The sequence below is a fragment of the Pseudopodoces humilis genome, chromosome 1 (genome assembly GCF_049639895.1).
Source record: "Pseudopodoces humilis isolate 2021_Gansu_Grassland_sample_001 chromosome 1, ASM4963989v1, whole genome shotgun sequence".
NCBI lineage: Eukaryota > Metazoa > Chordata > Aves > Passeriformes > Paridae > Pseudopodoces > Pseudopodoces humilis.
In genome coordinates this window covers 13,200,041-13,217,831 of record NC_142200.1, presented here as the reverse complement: position 1 = coordinate 13,217,831, position 17,791 = coordinate 13,200,041, and the positions used below count along the sequence as shown (strand labels likewise).

At 41.8% G+C, this 17,791-nt stretch overlaps 1 protein-coding gene across 3 annotated transcripts in view; it reads left to right on the top strand.

Moving 5' to 3' along the window:
- COLEC10 (collectin subfamily member 10) overlaps positions 1-10,533 on the top strand; it is a 30,062-nt gene extending 19,529 nt beyond the window's left edge. For 2 of the 3 annotated variants that reach the window (XM_088057307.1, XM_005516943.3), the window contains 5 exons: positions 3,231-3,302; positions 4,658-4,729; positions 6,788-6,841; positions 7,764-7,859; positions 10,125-10,533. In XM_088057307.1, coding sequence (XP_087913433.1) covers positions 3,231-3,302; positions 4,658-4,729; positions 6,788-6,841; positions 7,764-7,859; positions 10,125-10,516 — 686 coding nt within the window. In that variant the 3' untranslated portion in view covers positions 10,517-10,533. The remainder of the gene's footprint in view (positions 1-3,230; positions 3,303-4,657; positions 4,730-6,787; positions 6,842-7,763; positions 7,860-10,124) is intronic. The other variant, XM_088057313.1, reaches the window with a different exon arrangement.
- The last annotated feature ends 7,258 nt before the right edge of the window (positions 10,534-17,791 follow it).

The window sequence follows — 17,791 nt, the reverse complement described above, 5'->3', positions numbered from 1 at the left end:
AAATATCGCCATGTTGCATCTAGTCAAGATTCATCCAGCTTTTCCAGTCTTTGAATCATTCCCTACTTCCTTTCTATTGTCACATTTTTCCCCCTGTATGGGTTTACTGACAATGATGAAGTCAGCTCTTAACTACCTCCCAAAATGTCATTTCACAAGCCCTTCATCAGCCTCTGGGATATTTTCTGAATTTCTGAACTACTGAAAAGTACGTTTTTTTCACTACTTTTCAGAAAAGTAGTTTTGCACTTTTCACAGAGGTTCACACATGGATTTAGAAAGAACTATTTCCTCTTCTTAGTATTGAGGTCAACAGTGAAAGTCGACCATACATTCTCTAGCTCTGCTGTTTGATAGTCAGTAGAATTGTAAAATCATAGAATGGTTTGGGTTGGAAGGAACCTTAAAGATCATCTAGTTCAAATCCCCCTGCCATGAACAGAGACACCTTTCCACTAGATCTGGTTGCTCAGTGCTCCATCCAGCCTGGCCTTAAACATTTCCAGGGATGCAGCATCCACAACTTCTCTGGGCTCATCACCCTCACAGCAGAGAACTTCTTTCTCATATCTAATCTAAATCTCCTTCAGTTTGAACTCATTCCCCCTCATTCTGTCACTACATGTCCTTGTTCAAAGTCTATCTCCATTTTCCTTGTGGGCTCCTTTCAGGTACTGGAAGGCTGCAATTAGGTCACCTCAAAGCCCTCTTTTTTCCAGGCTGAACACAACCAAATCTCTCAGCTTTTCCTCATAGGGGAGGTGCTATTCTCCCCTATGATTAGCAGGTCCATCCTGCTAATCATCTTGGTGGCCTCCTCTGGACTTGCTCCAACAGGTCCCTGGCCTTTCTGTGCTGGGGACCCCAGAGGTTGTTGCAGCACTGCAGATGGGGTCTCACCAGAGCAGAGTGAAGGGGTAGAATCACCTCCTCAACCTGCTGCCCATTCTCAGGTCCAGGAGTCTCTGCAGCCCAGGACAGGTTTCACTTTCTGGCCTGTGAGTGCACGTTGCCAGCTCGTGTCCAGCCTCCCATCCACCAGCACCCCCAAGTCCTTCTCTGCAGGACCGGAACAAGCAGGCATCCTTTCATCAGCTCCTGGCTCAGACCCATAGCTTCAGCTGAATATTTAGGGAGTTTGGCTTTTAGAAATATACACTAACTTTTACAGTATTTTCAGGACCTAGTGAAAATAGAGATGTTTAAAATTTCTATTGCTGACTACCTTTAGTTTTTTCTCTTCCTACTTCACATGTGGAAGTTAGTGTTAAAAACAAAGAGCTTGACTGAGTCAGCACACACCACTTCATTTCCTCCTTGTCCATCCCTTTACCAACTTCTTCCTGCCTTCAATGTGAAGTTCAGCCCTTTATCTTCCTCAGCTTGGGCCACTGACCTTACCCTGAAGGGCATCCTGACCAACAGGGTGAGTCTGTTCTTCACAAAAGAGTCCCAGCATGGAAGGGTTTTTTCAGCATAAAGGGACAGACTCAGCTCAGTGCATGTAACTGGGATGGAAAGGTGCCACAGGGCTAAAACTACATTTTATATGCTGCTATTAATGTGCAGCACTCCTCATCTGCTATCACTCCACATAACAGCCCATGACATGCTACCTTTGACTACAGAAGGTAAATCAGGAATGAGTGGGCAGTATTTTTCAGAAAAAAATGAGACCAATGTAATGATCAGTCTTAAAGCATGGGAAGGTACTTTCTCCACAGCACATTAAAAAAATCATTGAGCTATGATACAGGATATTTATTATAAGGGCCGAAGATATAAATGGGTTTAAAAGGCACAAGGCTAATTGGTGGAGGGAAGAATCACTAGTGGCTGTTCATGAGGGGAAGGGATGCAGTGCTTGGCTCAGGTAAATACTAAAACCATTGCTGTAAGAGGCTGAAAGTGGCTGCCTGGGTCATAGTCACCCTCAGTACACCTCAGTTCCCTGAACACTTTCTGCTGGGGCTGGAGCCACCACCCTTGGTGAGACAGGTTATTGGTCTTGCCACATACTGCTGTTCTGTCCTCACCTCTCTGGCTGACATCCAGACACACCTCCCTCGGCTCTCCACGTACTGAACAACAGCCTTCTCCCCTTCTGGGCAGCAGGCACAGACACAACTGGCTGCCACTACCATATGAGATCCTAGCTGAGCCAAGAGTCTATGGCACTGCTTCCCACTGCATGGCAAGGCTCATTGCCAACACAGGCAGGGAACAAGAGGAGAGGCTCTGGAAGGCTGCCTGTGTTCAGTGACGGCCCTTTGGTGTAGACGAGTTGTGTGTCTCCTCCCGACCTCTGCTGTGGGGAGAAAAAAAAGTCTTCTTCATAGGATTTGGCTCCAAACTAAGAAGAGGAGAAAATCATCTTTCGTTGTGCCTCCAATTCCCTGCACAATGCAAAGCAATATAGTATGCTACTTGTGAAAGGAAATAACATTTCTTTCTAATTACTGCCTTGCACCTTTAGACCATAGGCTGTACAGTGAGAAACTGTCCCTTCCAACGCTGAAAATGCTTATACAGGGCTATACAGGAACCTGTGTAATAGGCTCGATATCCTTTAGAGAAATCTCTGCACTACCATAATAAATACAATGATCTTGCCTCTTAGAGATACTCCGTGTATGACCTTTCAAAATAAAGCATTGGAGTAATTGCAAAACAAGTTTCTTGTATCAACATACAAATGCCATCTGTCAAAAAACGTAGGCAAGAATTGTGTCATACTGAGTGCCAAGGTCTATGTCAAGATCTATTTCAACATATTTACATTCCTCTCATTCTGAAAGCATCTGCATACCCTGAACACAGAGTCACTAGGAATGGAATCACTAGGAACAATTAATAAACACCTGTTGCCTCCCTTGGCAGTCTGTCCCTGAGTGCTTAAGTTTCCCAATACTGAGAGATTCTCTTATTTATCTGCTTTATAGCTAATAATACTTAGTGTAGGAGTAGAAATTACTGTTGTATAATCCTCATGTTGTAACAGACTCTCTGAAAGGGAAAGTATTTAGCTTTTCCTAATGATGGTCACATTCCTCATCTCTTTTCTGGAAATTTATCCCATGGCTACTGTGCCTTCAATGTGAAATAAAAAGAAATCAGTAGGGAAAAAAAACCCCAACAAAATATGAACTTTTCTTTCTGAGTTTGTATAGTTGTACTTACTGCACTGAGAGGAATGTACCATGATGTTTTATTTTCTGTTCTTTTGGAAGGGGATGAAGGTGAAAAGGGAGACAGAGGAGAAGTAGGCAAACAAGGAAAGGTTGGACCAAAAGGACCAAAAGGTATTTATGATGGTTTGTTGGCTACTGCTAGTATATGAATATCATTATACACAATTGTACTGATGTATATGATTGGTGTTTAATGCTATTCATTCCTGTTTCACCAGTGGATTTTACAATCCTGTCAAACATTAATTGGTGAACATAAAAATACTTATGTTGGTTCTATTCCTACTGACAGTTAAGACAAATATATGTCACTGTCATGAGTGTTATTCAGAAAACCTAGATCTTATACATAATCAGAAAGATCACTCTTACTAAAATTAGCTTTTAATTGAAATTGAATTTCGAGCATTATTGCCTAGCAATACATCAGGGTGCTCAATAAAATTTGGTTTCAGTGGTCTGTATTCTGCAGAAAAGCAAACAAAGCCATACACACACACACACACAGAAAAAGTTCCTCTGATCAAACGGAATCCAAGATGAGAACACGGAGTCGCAGATGTTTCACAACTTGGCTCAATTAAATATGTCCCATATCCACAGTGTCACCTGGGCAGATCATTTGGAGGCACCAGATGTGACCATGTCAGCCTTGTTTGCATACTCTAAATTTGAAAGCTTAATTTATATTTAGTGTTTAATGACAATGTATATCCAAGGTCTTTCTTCCTTGACTGTGTCTTGAGACTAAACAGGAAAGTTTCTGTTTTTATAGAAACTTTAAAATGACGATTTTTATTGTTATGATTAAAAACTTTTCCCATTTTTAAATGCATTCTTATGATTTTGCTTCTTACCTTAAAATGAATATCAGGTAAGATACAAGCAATTCAGGGAATCAACCATTTACAAAGCATCTTATTGATGTTAAATTCCTTTTGCAAACTGAGATTGCCTAGATTGGCCTGTTGTCATTAGACAGCTATTTCAGAACTTACACTATTTATTAAACATTTTAGAAGGACACCTGTTATTTTGGTGCTCTGAAAACAGGGAAAACACATACAACAAAATTAGTAGCTCCCTACTTGCAGTCATGCTTTGAGAAGGACTCCCAGCAAAGCTACAAAGACTTAGGAAAGTGTTTTGCCTGTCAGCCTGGTTTGGTTACTAGCCTGCAAAGTAAATCACTAGAAATATTAGTTTCTCTTTTCTCTAAGACAATATGATGTTTGAACAGGCAATTCTATTGAGGTTTTTTGCAATGTCCTACTGTCATACCCTACAGGAGCAGAGATCTGGCCATACTCTTCCAAATATCACCAGGGCTGCACTCACTTCACTTTGCTACACATGCAGACTGGCCACACTCAGGAAAAACAGCAGCAGTAGAGACCTAGACTGTGCCTCAGGAATGAAATGTCAGCAACCGTCCATACTCATTTCCTCTTCATTTCTTCTCTTAGGAAACAAAGGACCAGTGGGAGATGTTGGTGACCAGGGAATGCTTGGGAAAATTGGTCCAATTGGTGAAAAGGGTAAGCTCTGGTCTGGGGATTTTCTTGGGGTTTTTTCCCTCAAGGTAAATATGTAGTTTGAGAGATCTCCAAATACAGAGCAATATTAGAAAATGGCATGACCAGTGCTCTCCAGATAAAGTTATGCATAAAGATTGGTGATGAGAACTAACTGAAATACCTTAGTTTTATTTTCCACATGCAATATATCCAACTAATTTGGTTAAAATAATTTCTTTTTTGAGTTAAGACATCAATCCTCTTTGATGGATCTAGTCAAAGGTGTTCCTGCTCATTGCATAGGGGTTGAGCTAGATGAACTTTAAAGGTCACTTCCACCTCAAATTATTCTATGATTCTGTGGTAGAAGAGGAAGGGAGAAATCCAGTTCCTGTAAAGTAAATCCTCTGAACAGTCCAAGAGACAAATTTGTGCCTTTGATTTGGATGCTGAAGGCCTATGTCAATGTCCTGCTGCTGCTGGGGATGCCACACCTTGTCACCTGCACTGCTGTGGGTCATGTGAGCAAGCAATGCATAGGACATCCCTGTCTTGGTAAGGAACGAATTCAGGAGTTAAGAAGGTGCTCACATAAGCAGGGATGGCAACTACTTGCAAATCAAAGTAGACTCCAAATCTGCCTGGACAATAATTTCATGAAATTGTGCTCTATTTATCTTGAGAAGAAACTCAGGCATTCCTTTGTGAGATTCCTAAAGAGCTACTTAGAAAGGAATATTACTTCTGCCACAAGGAGACCTGCCTTGAAAGCTGATCAGGGACACCACCACTGCCGAGAGAACTCTGGGTACCACATCACCTTGGCTATACTGTTGAGTGGGTGGAACAGTCTCTCTGGAGAGATTCTCAAAGCACTGTTTTTAATAATCCTTTCATGGCCTCTAGCCAGCCTTAGTATCAGACAAGAAGAAAAGATTTTGACCTGAGGGATTAATTTTCAGAAGTACCTAGAAAACTGAAAACTCAGAGGGTTATCTCTTAAGATGTCTTCAATCCCCAAAGGAGACAAGAATGAAGAATCTCACAAGTTGCTTTTCTTTATCTGAAAGTAAAGCAACACTCTGAGCCTTTAAATCAAAGTCTCTTTTAGTCTGAATGCACAATTCATTGTCCCCTTACAGTTTTTTCTCATTTTCTTTATTTGCAGAAGCAAAGGTCACTAAGTCGCTGTTTAAATCTATGATTAAACATTCGAGTTCTTAAAGAAGCAACCCTGAAATTCCAGCTTGCAAGTATGCAGTGTCAAGCCCTGCTAATTAAAATGACAGCCAACATCTAAATTCTTTGAAAAACCACAACCATGTAAAGTAAAAAAGTACATAAAAACATGGCCATCAATAAAACAGAGCAAATAGTATTATTTTTTACCTCTGAAGGTTTTATTCACAAAAGAGCTGACATGAACTTCAGATAAAGTCCAGCTGTTCCTGACCCAAATTACAACTGAGATTTTTTAAAGAGCTGGCCAAGTCCAGTTATATAACATTTGGAGAAGTATTTCTATAATTTTTATAATTTATGAAAGGGGGGGAAAGCAGTTGCATGCAAATAAATCACGTTTCCATAAGCTGAAGTGCTGCTCCTTAATGACCTCCCTCCATGCAGGTGCCAACTGCTGCCCACACATGCATTCTCTGGCACGCATGAATTCAGTGGCTTAGAGCACATCTTCTGCCTCATCTCACCGTGGAACTGCTGAGCCTGGGGAAGGGCCCTGTCTTGCAGGCCCTGAGAAAACCCAGATCTCACCTTTTCAGGATTTCTTGAGTGCATTTAGCCTCTCAGGACCATTTTGCAGTTTATATTTAAAATAAGTGGTACCAGGAACTAGCAGCACAAAAGATGCCTGTGTTATCAGTGAGTTAGCTATTAAAGGGTTCTCATTTCCATGCACCAGAATTAATCATGGTTTGTTTGACTTGGCACATCTTCCAGTACAGTCCATCACAGCTTCCTATTAAAAGCACACTGTTAATATATTATTAAATGGTTTTTTTGAATATGCTTCCTTGACATATGCAGTGTGAGATCTAAGAATATATTTTCCTCTTTCTTCAGGTGACAAAGGAGCCAAAGGCTTACCAGGGGTTTCAGGAAAAAAAGGAAAAGCAGGTATGCTATGCATCCTTCTGTGCAGAATGGTGAAGTCTGCTGGATCTTTAATTTTAGAGTTGGTTTGTATGGAATTCCATGAAATTTTGAGGTCCAAGGAAAAACACAAGAATAGATTAAATATAAAGAAGAGATTGAAAATGTTTTGTTGAACAAAATAAAGGATAGCGTAGGGACATGACTGATTCCTATGAATACATCAGCATACACAAAATATGAAGGCACCCTAATTCATGGGCAATGTTTGTTACCACAAAAATTAACACACAGGCCAGCAGTATGCATTTAAACTGGATACTAGAAAAAAGCTTCTTAACATCAAAGGAATTAAGTTATTTAACAGTTTCCTAATAGGAGCATGGGGACGAAAAAGTAAGTGATTTTAGATAAAACATAATCTTTTGTCAAATTAATGCAATGCATTTGCTTACAGGAGGAGAATTTGACTCTGATGAACAAGAAAGTTCTTCACAGTCCTAAGAAAACCTGAATGCTTACCCACCTTGAACTTATACTTGTTTTATACTATATTTTCAAGAGATTTCATATTAAATGTTCTTAATGGAAAGCCATCAGTAACTTATTTTCTTTCTGAGAAAAACAGAAGAACAAACAAAACCTCTACCAAGCCTAACGTCAGTAAAAAAAAAAAAAAAAAAGGATTAGCTACTTCAGCGCTTGAAAGCTATTGATTATTTGTGTTGGTATTAACTTGCTTAAGCAAGTTAGCAAGGGAGTGTAGAGACTGTACAGAATCAAAACATTAAACATTTGATCAACAGAAGTATAGCCAGTGGGGTAAGGTGAGAGCGGAGCTTTGGAAGTGGGCTACAGGTGACTCTCCATGCACGCACACACACAAACACACGCACACACAGATGCTTCTAAATAGATAAATTCTCTATCCTTTGTATTGCATCAGGCACGGTCTGTGACTGTGGAAGATACCGCAGATTTGTTGGACAATTGAATATCAATGTTGCTCGTCTTAACACATCCATCAAGTTCATGAAAAATGGTAAGGACCCTTGTATATTTGATGGGATTTATTTGACTCCAATAACCGATATCACTGCTATTCTTCCACCATTATTGCTCTGTCCAAGTGTCCACAGATGACCCAGAGAGAGGGCCCTCTGTTTCAGGCAGTCTGAAAACCTAAAAGGAGAGACAGTTTTACATCTGTAAGGATAAAAGGAATAGATGACTAAAAGCAAGCAAAAACAATACTGAAATTACCAACAGCACAAGAGAATGCATCATGAAAAGCACAAGGAATGATTTGCTAACCACCTCTGCACTGTATTTCTGCTCAGGTTTCATGGCCAGTCAGGCAATATAAGGCAGCAGTTTGTGCCAGTCTACTCCAGAGAGGCAGGAAGAGCAGTAAGAACCTCTTGATCTTTCTGCTGCCTAGACAAGTACTCCTGGGTGCTCCCCTCAGTCCATGCACAATTTTCCTGTAACAAGGGACCAACACTCAAGGATATGGGTTATAATAAGCCACGTTTGCAGGCAGCAAAACATTGGGTTCCTCTACTGAAAGGAAGTCAATTCCCTGGCATAAAAGTGATTTTGAGACAGCTTTACCACTGCTTCCAGGACTGGGCTGTATCAGTAATTAAATGAATTTGAGACTGGTCTTCGTCACTGTGGGCATCCAGCATGGAACAACACCCATCTATATTAAAAACACTAGAAAACTGAAAGATGTATTATCAAAGAGTGTCCCTCTACTATATTCTAAGCTGTACCTGGGGTAATTCCTGAATTATCTGGGAGAGTGTTAATTTTCCCAGACCAAACTCTGCTCAGGACCATTCCAGCCATCCATCAGCAGAGACAATCAACTTCCAGCAACCCAGGCATGCTCCTTGGCACTACTTAATTCACTAGGCTATATGCTCATTGGTTGAGAGGTCTGACTTTTAAAGCTGCTGAGTAATCACAATTTTCTTCCTAGTCAATGTCACAGTGCTACAGCAGCTCTGAATATCAGGCCGTATCTAAAATGTTTTAACTTGGCAGTCACATTCATTTTCTTCTACATGGAAAGGGCCTGAAAAAGCTATCTGTACCTGTGTTCTTGTCCCTGGGCACTCTTTCACAATCTGTATTCAAGAACATACAAAGCAATAGGATGATCCAGAATAAGACATTGCCATTTGACCATTTAGCATGCCTTATGTTGATTAGTATTGGAGTGAAAAAACGCTCGCTCACGGTGAGAGACTTTTCCAGGGTCAAGCTGTTCAAGTATAAGCAATTTATTATAAGGGTAAAAAGAGGGGAGACCCGTGTCCGCCACCAGCCTCGGCGTCCACGTGGTCAGGGGGAGGAGTGAGAGCCCGCAGAGCAGGAGAAGCGAGGTTGGAAAAGGGGAGGGAGGGAGTAAGAGAGCAACAGAGGGAAAGAGGGAAAAACCAGAGGGAGAGAGCAGGGAAGACGAGAGGGATAGGAGCAGGGAGAGGGGGCTGAGAGTTAAGCGTCGGGGAGAGGGGTAAAGGGGTAAGAGAGGTAAGGGAGAGGGGTTCAGAGGTAAGAGCGGGGGAGAGGGGAGCTGAGAGAGGGGTAAGAGAGAAGAGCTAAGAGGTAAGAGTTAAGAGAGCTAAGTTCTTGTTACAATCCAATATATCTTTTTCTATCGTGAATATTCTAATTCTTAGTAACCAATCACCATGAGACACACCCACTAAAGAATTTACATACAGCCTATGCGTTTCCCTATATTAACATACAGTGTTGCATTTTAGATTCTACAAAGCTTTACAAGTTCTTTTCTTGCTTCTTGACCTTTGGACTTTCTATCAGCAGACGGACATTGTTTTATCAACAGGGATTCTCCTCTAGCTGGCTAGGCTATTGTTCTTTGGTTATATAGTAACCAGTACTCAGTATCCTATAACTCAAAGCAGGCTTTCATTTCTATCTCAATTCTAGGCCTCATACCTTCAGAATCTTTCGTTAAACAATCATATTCACAAGGTTTCCCTGTTTCATCCTCCCCAACAGATTAGTACTAGATATCCAGGAAATAAAAATAAAGTGTCACAGGAGACACACCAATCAGGACTGAATAGTTCTTGTCCTAACGTGTGCTAAATGCTTGACAAACCCATTAGTCACATCAATCTCTGATCATGTCCTCATCATTCTTCATAAATACAGTGGTGGGAATACTATTCATACTTCCCTTTTATTAATTCTAATGTAAAAATCATCTCGTTTTCATATTGTAATAGAATAACCTTAAGCATCTGTTGACAATTTTTCTTCTTCAAAGTTATAGCAGGTATCAGGGAGACAGATGAGAAATTCTATTACATTGTGAAAGAAGAGAAGAATTACAGAGAAGCCTTGATCCACTGCAGGGACAGAGGAGGATCACTGGCCATGCCTAAAGATGAAGCAACCAATGCCCTGATTGCTGACTACATCTCCAACAGCGGCCTCTTCCGAGCCTTCATTGGGCTGAATGACATGGAAAGAGAAGGACAGTTTGTGTATTCAGACAACAGCCCACTGCAGAACTACAGTAACTGGAAGCAAGGGGAGCCTCATGACCCAGCTGGTCATGAGGACTGTGTGGAAATGCTCAGCACAGGAGAGTGGAATGACTCTGAGTGTCAAGTCACCATCTACTTTGTCTGTGAATTCTTCAAGAAGAGGAAATAAAAGTGACAGGGAATGTGCCTGGCACTGGCTGTACATAAAATAACACATCCTCATTCATTCACAGTAGGGAGAGCAAATCAGGGATAGGAAACCAGGGACAGGGCTGAATCCAGCCTTCACATCACTGGGCTAAGCAAGAGTAACTACTGTTTTGTCACCAGTGACTGTAAAGTCAGCACAGGTCTACAGGGGCATCCAGATGGTTGCGAATTTTTATTTCATTTCTACATGCATTTTAGGATTGGCATTTCTGTGTGTAATTTAGGGGTAAATTTAGAGTATGCAGAAGTGAATAGAATTTCACCAGTTCCAGAAATAGTAAGATCATTGGTATATGAAGTACTGATGTGATTTGCACAGTCCACAGATAGAAAGAGCATGACCTTCATTAATCTGTGACTTGCACAGGGAGTCCCAGCAATTTCCCTAATGACTTCACAGATTGGAGAAAAGATTTTAAGTATTTCTTGAAAAAATCCTTCTTTGTTAAAATCATAATTTGAGGTGGGAGGTATCGCTGGAAGTCATTTGGTTAAATCTTGCATGCAAAATAGGACCAACCTCAAACTTAGAAGTTGTTATACTCTCCTTAATTTGTCTGTGCAACTATATTGCCTGATAGGCATTTATCTGGTCTTCTGTAAAGCCTTTGACACAGTTCCTTACAGTAACATTCCCTTTAAACTGGAGAGGTGGATTCAATGTTAGATGGATAAAGAATTGGTTAGATGGTCACATCCAGAGGGTGTTGGTCAACTGCTCAGAGTATCAATGGACGTCAGTGACAAGGGATGTCCCTCAGGATCTGCAGTAGGATCAGCACTATTTAATATCTTCATTAATGACACAGACAAAAAGATGAAGTGCACCCTCAGCACATTTGCAGATAGCACCAAGCTGGGTGGTGCAGTTGACACACCTGAAGGATGGGATGCAATTCACAGGGATCTGGATGCCACCCAGAGGGACCAGGTTTGAGAAGTGGCCCATGGGAACCTTACGAGGTTTAACATGACTAAGTGCCAGGTGCTGCACTTGAGTTGGGGCAACCCCTGGTATCAGTCCAGGTGAGGGATGAACAGATGGAGAGCAGCCCTACTGAGAAGGAATTGAGGGTGCTGGTGGATGGGAGGCTGGACATGAGCTGGCAATGTGCACTCACAGGCCAGAAAGTCAAACATGTACTGGGCTTTATCCAAAGCCCTGTGATTCTGCCCCTCTACTTCACTCTGCTGAGGGCCCACCTGCAGTGCTGTGTCAGCTCTGGGGTCCCCAGCACAGAAAGGCCAGGGACCTGTTGGAGCAAGTCCAGAGGAGGCCACCAAGATGATTAGCAGGATGGAGCACCTCCCCTATGAGGAAAAGCTGAGAGATTTGGTTGTGTTCAGCCTGGAAAAAAGAGGGCTTTGGGGTGACCTAATTGCAGCCTTCCAGTACCTGAAAGGAGCCCACAAGGAAAATGGAGATAGACTTTGAACAAGGACATGTAGTGACAGAATGAGGGGGAATGAGTTCAAACTGAAGGAGAGTAGATTTAGATTAGATATGAGAAAGAAGTTCTCTGCTGTGAGGGTGATGAGCCCAGAGAAGTTGTGGATGCCGCATCCCTGGAAATGTTTAAGGCCAGGCTGGATGGAGCACTGAGAAATCTGATCTAGTGAAAAGAGGCCCTGCTTACAGTGTGGGGTTTTGAACTAGATGATCTTTAAGGTTCCTTCCAACCCAAACCATTCTATGATTCTACGCAGAAGAGTTCTCACTTATCTCTGTTTTCAACTCTATCATCCATCAGGCTTGCCTGAATTGTGATGAATTAATAGTAAATAAGCACGCAAGCCTGCACAGCTTGGAGGCAACCTAAAAACAGATGGAGCAGTTCTAGTGTCTGAAGTCCCTAAGGTCTGTGATAAACATACAGAAGTCTAGCACAAAGAGAACAGTGGAAAGGAAGCAACACCATTCCTGTAGGCTGTAAACAGGCACATGCAATATAAGCTATACTATGTGCATTTCTGGTTTAACAAGTGATTCTAGGAACATATTAACTCCGTAACTCAGAAGCCAGTGACGTTTGATGTCTAATGCTAAAATCACCCATGCCTTTGTAACACAGGAAGGAGCTATAGAACAGGTTTTATCCCCCAGGAACCCAGATTCAGGTGTGGTTGAACAACTTGGTAATGCAGTTCAGAGGGACTCACCAAAAATAACGAGCACAGAACATGAAGGCTCTGCTGTCACTGCCTGGCTACTTAGATCTCCATGTCAGAATGCCCACAAAGAATCACATTTTCATATCTTTGAGAATACTGACAGAGCTTTTCAGACACATAAAGTGCTTAGTCATGGTTTGCCTTTCCTCACAGCAGGAGATCCCAAGAGAAACCTTAGGGTCATTGCAAGGCAAGTCTGTAGGTTTTCTTTCCCACTTAACACTAAAAATTAAGGAAGGCTATCTGGAAGCTAAGGAGAATGCTAGATGCTTGACACCATGCAACAACATTCCCTGCAGGTCACTGAGCACCAGGTGCACATAATCCTCCTCTGGGTATACAAAGAGCTGGACATGCCATCATCTAGTAATGTGGAGGGTCAGCTCCATGTCTCCCTTCCACTGCTGAGTACAGCACTGAAAAGGCAACCAAACAATCATATGTCCTCAACCTTACCCTAAACAGGAAAATTCTCCAAACCATTTGCCTTGTTGTTTGACTCCAAGTTCACCTCTGATCATTGACCAACACAGAAGCATCCCAGGGGACTCTGTGACTCAGAACTGCTCTTGTAATCTGGTTTCTCTGACACTTGTTCCTCCAGAAAACCTACTGTTGCTACCAGCAGTAAATCATCTGTCTTGCTACACACCCTCCAGGAAACTATTCAGACCTGTGAATGAAGGGGTGGGTCCACGTTTCTTTTCATTGCTCCTCTTCTATGCTATGAGAGTATTTGGGAAAACAGGTTCACTTTGCATGATGTAACAGCCTGAGTTGTTCCCTCTCTGGGAACTAATATTCCTCAACACTAGGCAGAATTACATTTTTTAGGATCTATTGTAATAAACTCATTAAGCTAAACATTTTGATTTTAGAAGCATTAATGGGTAATGATAAAGAATTAATAACTAATTAAAGAAAAAGCTTCTTGAGGAAAAATAATGCCTTTGAGAAGTTCAAGCCCAAGGCTGCTGGCCTCATCCATAGCAGGTCAGTTCCTACCAGTCATGCAGAAGTGGCATAGTAATATCCTTGTGGGTAGGCACAATCACTTCTCAGCACTTCATCTTTATTTCTGCCACCAAAACATGCTTACTATATTCTAGTAAGGTCTATATTCTGAAACCCTTTGGCCATACTGAGACCACTGGCTGAGAAAATTTAGAGGTGTCCTTAATTCTACATCCATCATGGGTAGGACATTTTCCTGCTCTTTAAGAGGAAACTCAGAGCTGGGAGAAGGTGAAAGTGGAGCAATACTTCTTTGCAGGATTGGGCTCTGTCTTAGATTAGACCAGCTGCTCTCCAAGACATTCAAAATCAGGAAATACATGTCTAATTGAAACTTCAGGGTTTTTTTAGGTGACTATGAGTTATGAGTAATCCTGGACCAAGCTCCATGTACAGGAAGGAATGACTATTGCAGCCTCTGGCTTCGTGGCTGAGTGAGGAAGTGAGTGAGGAACTTGTGCTGGATTTCTACAACGGAAAGGCTGGGACTGCCCACTTCTTCCATCTTCATCCTCTACTACCACACCAGCTCATCCTTTCTTAAATAGAAAAAAAATGAACAAAACCAACCCTTTTACCCTCTATGTATTATTGGAACACTGGGCAGAGCTACATCAGCTGGAACAAGCAAACTTGGGACGGCAGCTCCTTTGCTAAATAGAGAAGAGGGACAGCAGAGGAGCACAGTAGATGTCCAATGTTCAAGGCAGCCAGGCATAAGTGTGAGCAGGTACTTGTGCAGCCCATTCCTGCAGCACTAACCCCAGTTAATAAATTTTGCCAAGAAGCTCAACTCACAGGCCAGAGCAAATAAAAAAGCTTATATCACAGAGGAAACCTGGCAGGTAGGTGCCTGCCCCATGCCTTGTGGACACAGGCTTGTGCCTTCACTAACTGAAATATTATAGCCATGTTTTGAAGAAAAAATATGCTTGCTATAATTAAGAATTTGGGCTACATCAAAGGTTTCCACTGCAGCCAATGTAAATTCACTGTGGTGGATAAATTATCTTGGGTTTATACATTAGGTGGATGGAGCCAGGAACATAGGAAAAGGTGTCATACTATGCACGATTTATGGTCTGTTAATGTGTGACACCTAAACCATTTTACCTAATCCCAGTATAACTTTTTCACATGTTTTTCTTTCCATTATTACCAGGCCAAATATTATTGTTTCAATTTATGCTTGCTGTTTCTTACTTACCACTTAACTTCCCATTGTGAAGAGCCTGGCTTTGTCTTCTTGAAGACACCCTCATAGGTGCTGGCAGGCTGCTATCAGGTTCACGTGAAGCCACCTCTTCTCCGGGCTGAATAAATCCAGTTCCTTTGACTCCTCCTCACGTGGCTCCAGTCATTCTGGGGAGTCTCAGCTAAACTTGGCTTAAATTTCTCATTGCCTTTCCTGGAGGGGCTCAAAAGGACACAGTGCCTAGCTGTGGTCTGACAGGTACTGAGCAGGAGCAATAATCCCTTCCCACAAGCTCCTGGCTGTGCTCTCTCCAGCACAGTCAGGATGCCATTACCTTCTTTGCTGCAAGGGCACACTCCTGATGCACAGGCCATGTGCTGTCTGCCAGGACTCTCCAGAGCCTTGGCAGTAAAGCCAGTCACCCCCAGCATATATTGATGCAAAGGCTCAGCATTCCCACGTGACAGGAACTTTGTATTTATTCTTGCTGAATTTCATAAGTTTCCTCTTGGCCCATTCCTCCAGCCTGCCTAGGTTCTTCTGTATGGTAGCACTGTCCACAGCATATTCACTGTTGCCTCCAATTTGGTATCATCTACAAACCTCAGGAAAGTGGATTTTATCACCTCCTTGAAGTACCTGGTAAAGATGTTAAACAGGACTGTTCCAGTCTCTAGATCTCCTGGCACTCTACTAGGTAAACAGGAAAATGTTGTCTGGGTAGAGAAAACTCATTTAACCTCTCCCCTCTAAGCCAAATCAATCAATTTTTATCCATACAGACCATAACATCCATCCCAACTAGGATACAAGGATGTTGTTGGAGACAATGTCAAAAAACTTGATAAACTTGAAGTAAATGATAGCCACTTCTCTCCCCTCACCCACAAATCCAGTCATAGAATCATAAACAAAATCAGGCAGTCAGACATGATTTACATTTGGTAGTTCCATGCTGATTGTTTCTGATCACCTCCTCCTTCATATGCCCAGAAACATGCTCAAAGGGACCCGTTCCCTTAAGTTCCACAGGGACCAAAGCAATGCTGACCAGTTTATAGTTCCTCAGATTGTCTTTGGCCTTCCTGAAAAAATGGTGCAACATTTACCTATTTCTAGTTAATAGGAACCTTCCATTATCTCCATAACCCTTCTGATGTGATAGAGTGGCCCTGCAGAGACATCCAATCTTTTTTTTTTGGCACCTTGAAATGTGCCAAAAAAATGTGTCACCTTGAATGTGGTCTGTCTGCCTGCTTCCATGGTGTTTTCTGGTCAGACTCTGAAGTAATTCCCAGCTAAACACTCATCTACTGCTGGTAGTTAGTTCTCTTTGCACCCTTTCCCTAAGCACAGATGCATGGGATAGTTTGGAGGTAGAGGAGGTAGAGATAGCAAATGCCTCCAATTTTATCAGTGTCTGCTGTCACTACATCACCTCCTTCATTTAGCAATGATTCTACATATTCCTTCCTCAGCCTTTTTATACTAACAAAGCTTTGGAAGCTCTTCTTGTTGGGCTTCCCATGCAAGTTTCAACTGCATTTAGGCTTTGTATCTCCCAAGGATACTCCTACAAACTCAGATAATACTTCTAAATTATTCCATTGTAGCCAGTCCCTGCTTCCATCTCCTCTATATTACCTTTCCATATTGGAGGTCCACCAAGCTCCCTGTTCAGCCACAACAACCTCCTTACAAAGCTACTTGTAGATGTGCAGTGAAAACAAGAACACTGCCTAAGATAGCAAGAATACTTCATCATGTGTCCTGCTCTTGGACAACCAGGAATTTATGATCTTCTGTATTCTGAAGAATGTCACTCAGTACAAGCACTATCATCCTGTTCTCCCAAGGCTCTTAACATATTTAAGGTATCTATGGTAAATATAATGTTTTAGGAAACTAACTCTAATAAAAATTATCACAGAATCAATACATGCCATTAGAATACATTTTCTTCAAGCATTTCAAAGAGACTCATCCATTTCTTTCTTTCTACTTCTTTCACTGCTTTTAATGACTTTAAAAAAAAAAAAAATTAGCACCTAGAGCAATAGATTGCCACATTCTTGACCACAGCTACAAGAATATATAGGCATCTCTATGTAGTTTTACATACAGTCTTAAAAAGTACCTTGCAATTGTAGTTCAGCTAGCTGAAATGGTTATTTAGATGCAATTTGACAGCATGCATGATGACAAAAATAGTAAATGTGTCACAGAGAGAGGGATTAACATGGTTATTTGGAAAGCATTGCTCTAGATTGTCTTGATTTAATAGGTTTGCACGGGTACAGAAGCCATAAATTGCTATTTCTTTTTTCCTCCTTCTTAAAGTCATACACAAACTATTCAACATGGGGAAAAAATAATGAGCAAGATCAAAGTAGTAGCTTAATCTGTGCTTCTTTTATGCTTTTGTGGCAAGGGAGAACAGCAAATTGTAAAAGAATTTCTGCCTATCTGCTGCATGCAGCGTGCCCAGCTAAAGCTTCGGGCCCCACCCACTCCTGGCCTGGAAAGGTTGCTCCATGCAGATCTTCCAACATAGGGAGGAACAGTTTCAATTGATTTTTAGGTGGGTGGGACCCGGAACTCACATCATGCCATTTTGCAGACAGCACAGCAGCTGACCACACAGAGCTGTCTGTGGCTGGGGAGAGTGTGTGAATGCGCATTTTGAGTTCTGAATCCCTAAGGCCCTTTGTGCTGCACCTCAGCATCCTCAATGCCATATCTCTGCTTAAATCCCACGGAGCTCCTGTGCTTAATTAAGTGCAGACCTGCAGATGCTGGGGGAGTAGGAACTGGAGCTTCTCATTGGTATAAGGCAGTAATAGATGCATCTGC